General features: G+C 41.5%; 1 protein-coding gene across 1 annotated transcript in view; it reads right to left on the bottom strand.

The window, feature by feature from the left end:
* Window positions 1–3,040: 3,040 nt before the first annotated feature.
* The window catches only part of LOC129456504 (CD5 antigen-like), a 48,875-nt gene continuing 45,915 nt past the window's right edge, over window positions 3,041–6,000 (bottom strand). The window contains exons 4-5 of the mRNA XM_055224003.1: window positions 4,569–4,649; window positions 3,041–3,132 (exon numbers count right to left, since the gene is read on the bottom strand). Coding sequence (XP_055079978.1) covers window positions 3,041–3,132; window positions 4,569–4,649 — 173 coding nt within the window. The remainder of the gene's footprint in view (window positions 3,133–4,568; window positions 4,650–6,000) is intronic.

Here is a 6,000-nt window from a genome sequence, read left to right as displayed (position 1 = left end):
GCCAGGAGTAAAATTGCATTTTTCGTTTGAAATTGATAACAGAGCTAATCATGTTGATTACGGTTTTGTCATAAAAATCATGTTAAACGAAGTATCAGAATTTACTGCATTTTTTCACACAACTATTTCTATTTTACACATCCATCCATATTTTTTTCTTTTACGCATCGAATAAATGAGTGTGAAAATCCCCGCAGCCCCGCGCTCTCATTCGTCGCCTTCGAGGGACAACAGAGGCAGATTACTGTAATGATGGTAAAATATTTAGATAGCCCCATGTCTCCGCTTTGAGACGCCGTTTGAATTTACATGAGATCACGACTGGGCGGAGTTACGCTGCTGGAAAGTCCGCAACCCGCTCTATCAGCGACGATAGGATCCGACGCTATAGGGTTAAGCTAACTAGCACTTGTTTCTGCGTGTGCAGCGCCCATGATGTGACCTAGGGTCAGGTGTAATCTGACTGTTATCCTGTATATTAGTCATGTGACTGGATGGATGACGGGACGTGATCTACACAAAATGCCTTCACGATCGACTGGTAGATCGCGATCGACGTAATGAACACCCCTGCCCTACAGTGTAACTGACCCTAGAGTGTAACTGACCCTAGAGCAGGGGTCACCAACCTTTTTTAACCTGAGAGCTTCCTTATTTGCACTGAGTCATACGTAGGGCTACCAGTTTGAGACGCTCTTCTGAAATAACACATTTTCTCAGTTTGCCTTTAGTTATACATTATTAATAATGATAAATGATGATCATCTATGTGAACACACAGATCACGTTACAAGACACTGATCACAGTAATGATTTCTCAAAATAATTATCAACAATGAGCAAGGAGGGAAACAGATATCAGTATTTAGCACTTTAACTTTACTAATCTTAGTAATTGTTAAATTTCCAGATGACACTTACATCACTACATCTCACAGGAAAAGTGTCCCATTTTCACTATCCATTGACAAACCTTTTTAACAAAACATAAATAATATACATTGCACCATGTTTCATAAAGTTATCAATTATGTAATGTTAAAGAAAAATAAACTTACATATTTTTAAATAAATCTCGGTTGCGTTGTGTGACTTTTTCACCGGTGTCGTGAAAAAAGCCTGTTGTTTACCCAAAGCTGCGTTTAGCTCTGGGCTTGTTCTTCCCATAGTGCGTGTCCCCGTGGGGAGTTAGTGTGGAGCTTTGTGAGACGTAGTGACGTGTCCCTCCACATTGTGCCGCTTTAATAATAATAATAATAATAATAATAATAATAATAATAATAATACATTTTATTTGTTAGGCGCCTTTCAAGGCTCTCAAGGTCGCCTTTGCCGTCACCACAGTGGCTCCGCTCTGAGATACGTGCAGGTTTCTTTTACAGTCTTAAATTGTTGTGAAAGTGATCTCTTTATTTTCTTCCATGTTTTGGAGTAAGAAACTGCATTCAGCGCATCCTCACAGCGCTCGCGAGCGGAGCACTGATTTTGTCACGCGCACAATACTGACCTTTGAAGTGAGTAGGTCAAAGTTCACCTTAACTTATCTAAACTTCACGTATAATGAACATATGTTTAAGATATTGTCATTTTTAAATCTATATAAACGCAAGGGTGATAAAAAAAAAAAAAATAGCAAGAGAATAAAATTAAATTTTAGATGCAGCTCATTAGTGAGTTGTGCTATTTTTAGAACCGGTCTGCGGGCGACTCATCTGGGGCTTGGGGGCGACATGGCGCCCGCGGGCATAGGGTTGGTGACCCCTGCCCTAGAGTGTAACTGACCCTACAGTGTAACTGACCCTAGAGGGTAACTGACACTACAGTGTAACTGATCTTAGAGCGTTACTGACCCTACAGTGTAACTGACACTAGAGTGTAACTGACCCTAGAGCATTTTTTAAATTTAGTTACTCGAGAGTAGGCGAGTTAGCATACTAACAATAATAATAATGATAATAATAATAATAATACATTTTATTTGTTAGGCGCCTTTCAAGGCTCTCAAGGTCGCCGTACATACATACGTAAACAATACAAATTGAAACAATGTAAAATGATTAAAAATACATTTAAAAACAAATATAGATCAAAAGACAGTGCAGTTATGGTCAGAGTGGTCAGGGTGAGAAGGCCTTTCTAAACACATGAGTTTTGAGTTTAGATTTGAAGTGTGGGAGTGAGTGTGTGTTGCGGAGGTCATGGGGGAGGGAGTTCCAGCTCATTAGTGAGTTGTGCTATTTTTAGAACTGGTCTGCGGGCGACTCATCTGGGGCTTGACAAGACAGGCAGGAGGGACAGTGAGGTACAGGGAAGAGGAGGAGCGGAGGGAGCGGGCGGGTGTGGAGATGTGAATGAGGTCAGACAGGAGGGGCCAGGTTGTGGAGAGCTTTGTATGTGAGGAGTATGATTTTGTAGTGTATGCGGTGTGTGATGGGGAGCCAGTGGAGCTGGTGCAGGTGTGATGTGGTGATGGGAGGGTGTGTGTGTGATAATGCGGGCGGCTGAGTTTTGGACCAGTTGGAGTTTATTGAGTGATTTCTGTGGGAGTCCGAACAGAAGAGAATTGCAGTAGTCAATACGAGAAGTGACCAGGCTATGGATGAGGATGGCGGTGGTGTGTGGGGTGAGTGAGGGACGGAGGCTGTGGATGTTTCTGATGTGGAAATAGGTGGACTGGGTGATGTTGTTGATATGGGAGGTGAAGGAAAGTGTGCTGTCGAGGATGACACCCAGACTCTTTACCTGAGGGGAGGGGGAGATAGAGGAGCCGTCAATAGATATGGAAAAAGGATTTATTTTGCTTAGGGTGGATTTGGTGCCGATGATGAAAATTACTTCCTGATGAAAATGAGCTATAGACAGTACTCAAGAGTGGCTTATAAGTCATATTTTATTAAAATATGTTGAACAGATGCAGGACATTTAAAAAGTACAAGTAAATAAAGTGAATCTTAATAACACTATATTTTATACACATATTTGTTAAGTTTTAATTAAAATGCCAGACTCATTTAAAGATGAAAGCAGAGCTGTGATTGGCTCAGAAGCTGTGCTCGGTGGTGACCTCAGCGTCGATGTCATCATACTCCTCCTCCTGCTGGCCCGTCTCCATGGAAACGAGGTGTGGACTTCCTGTGGACGGAGTCAAGACAAACAATTAGCCCAAACTGGGGTTGTGTTCAGATGCCCTCCCACAGCCCCTCTCTGCTCCACACTGCCCCCCAGTGACCTGAAACCTGTGTCTGTGTAATACCTCTTTTATCCAGCAGGGGGAAAACATTTGAGCTTTTATTGTGTTAGACAGTGTATTAGCCTGTGTGATAGCCTGTGTGTTAGTGTAATGGAAATTTAAATATTGTGTCATTATTTTACCTTTTAGAAATCACATGGTCTCGTAACTAAAACTAATTTGGTTTGGTCGTCAAAGACAGTGTTAGAAAAACCTTTCATGTCAACCCTTTTGTTCCCTTTTGGTGGCTAGACTTGTTAAGATGTGTTGTAATGCAAGTGAAAGTAGATGCAACCAGGGTGCTGGGTGCTTTCCAGCATTCGGGGTCTGACATAAGGGGGAGATGCTGTCGGACCTATTTCTTGCAAGAAATAAACTCTTGTCTATGCTTCAACATTCATCAGAGCCTGCAAAAGGAGTCTTATTTCCACGACATTAGCAACGATTTCTACGTAGGAAGTGAATTGGAGCCAGAGTCAGTGGAGTCGAGGCTCATGCTCACGTCCTGTTCATTTGCTTAAACAGATCATAGGTGCTGGTTTCTGACGGCTGCTCTAGTGTAAAATGGAGGTTAGAGCATCATAACAGTAACGATGAGTGAAATGTAAAATAAAGATGTAAATATGTTGTAGTGTCATGTGTCTTTAAGATGAGGCGCTGGGCCCAGTGTGTCTGTCTAACAAAGTTTAACATCCAGGGAGGAGAATTACATATATAAGGCAAACGCCATGACTGTCAAACAATAATACACCTGTGATTTTCACCATGAACCAATCAGAGCGCAGCACCACACGGCTGTTCACAAACACAAACACACAGAGGCTGGAGATGATCTTCATGCAGAAAACAAAGCTATAAACTTTAGGCCAACGTAACAGCACCGTGTTTATAGATGATTTAAGATTTCCTAAACCGAAGCTTTTGGTTGGTTTCCTTCTTTCATGGTTATCGTGTTTTCCGTGGTAGAGATGCAAAATGAGTCCCAAAAGACGAAGTAATCGTGAAATGTGTAGATGCTACTGCTCACTTTTAGACCACGCCCCACAGAGCTCACCTTCGCTTTGGTTTGGAGCGCAGCAAAAGCTGAAGAACAGGTGGGCGGGGCTTGAGTCAGCATGAGCTATTGGCTGATAGTAGAGGATACATCACACATTGGGGGAGCTGTTTGTACCACAAAAGTTTCAGAAAAAGTTGCCAAAAACATGCAAGAATCCCAGTGGTGACAAATGTGTTTATATTCCCTGATAAATGTAGATAATGTGAGCAGAACACAGGCTCCTCCCCTCAGTGGAGATTCATTCTTTAGTTTAGGTCAGAACATCTCAGACTGTGGGGTTACCTGTGCGACGCTGCTCCCTGTGGATCAGCACCAGCAGCACAGTGCACACGGCGTACGGACTGGACACCAGCAGAGGGCGCACTAGCCACAGCATCCACAGAGAGGGAGGAGGAGGAGAGGGAAGAGGAGGAGCGGAGGAGGGAGGAGGGGAGAAGAAAGGAGGAGAGGAGGGAGGAGGAGGAGAGGAGTGAGGACCTGGAGTGAGAGAAAATGTACAGTGAGATTTCAGTATTTTTTATAAAACTGGCCCTAAGTTCCTCGTCTTCTCTTTCAGTTTAAATAAACAAAAATCAAATGATTTTTTCACAATATCTTCATAAAGTGGAGCCATTATTCAAGCTCAAAGACGTGAGTGTGGTCAGTTGAAACGACTTTAAACCATAAGATTAATGTGACAATCTGTGGAGTCGATCTCAAACTAATAATGAGAAGATTCAATATTTGTGGAGCAGAAGTTTGGACATTTATGAAACATCATGACATTTAAAAAATGCCTCATGTCACTTATAGTAACACTGTAAATCTAATTGTCATGAATATACACTTTTTTGTTCAAATGAACAGGAAACTTAAACAAAGAATTTAATTTATGTTCTAATGTAAGATACTGATGGGATTTAATAAGTTTTCTTCTTTTCTCCTTTTTGAGCTTAAATAACAAACAAATCTGTGAAATGTGCATTAAGTGAACTGGATAAATGTGTTCACTAATCTGCTCTAAATAAAAAGATGCAAATGTGAACATGACCCATTTGAATTTAAACTGTAGTAGGTCTAAAATCTGACATCATGAACCACTCAATGCTTTGGTTATAATAAGAAGGACCTGTCCAGCAGAGGGCGCAATGACACCTCTGACTCCACCCCTCTCCTCTGACTCCGTGTGTGTGTATGTGTTTGTGTGTGTATGTGTGTGTGTGTATGTGTCTGTACAGTGAGGCGAATAAGTATTTGAACACCCTGTGAATTTGTAAGTTCTCCCACAAATGTTCATCTTAGGTGCATGTCCACTGTGAGAGACATAATCTAAAAAATATCTGGAAATCACATTGTATGATTTTAAAAATAATTTATTTGTATGTTACTGCTGCAAATAAGTATTTGAACACATGTCTATCAGCTAGAATTCTGACCCTCAAAGACCTGTTAGTCCATCTTCTAAAAATCATCTAAAAAGTCCAACTCCACTCCACTTATTATCCTAAATTAGAAGCTCGTGTTTGAGATCGTTAGCTGCATAAAGACGCCTGTCCACCCCAGACAATCAGTAAGACTCCAACTACTAATATGTCCAAGACCAAAGAACTGTCAAAATGCACAAGAGACAAAACTATAGACCTCTACAAGGCTGGAAAGGACTACAGGGCAATGGCCAAGCAGCTTGGTGAAAAAGATCCACTGTTGGAGCAATTATTAGAAAATGGAAGAAGCT

This window comes from Periophthalmus magnuspinnatus, chromosome 9 (genome assembly GCF_009829125.3).
Source record: "Periophthalmus magnuspinnatus isolate fPerMag1 chromosome 9, fPerMag1.2.pri, whole genome shotgun sequence".
NCBI lineage: Eukaryota > Metazoa > Chordata > Actinopteri > Gobiiformes > Gobiidae > Periophthalmus > Periophthalmus magnuspinnatus.
This window is presented reverse-complemented; position numbering and strand designations above follow the sequence as displayed.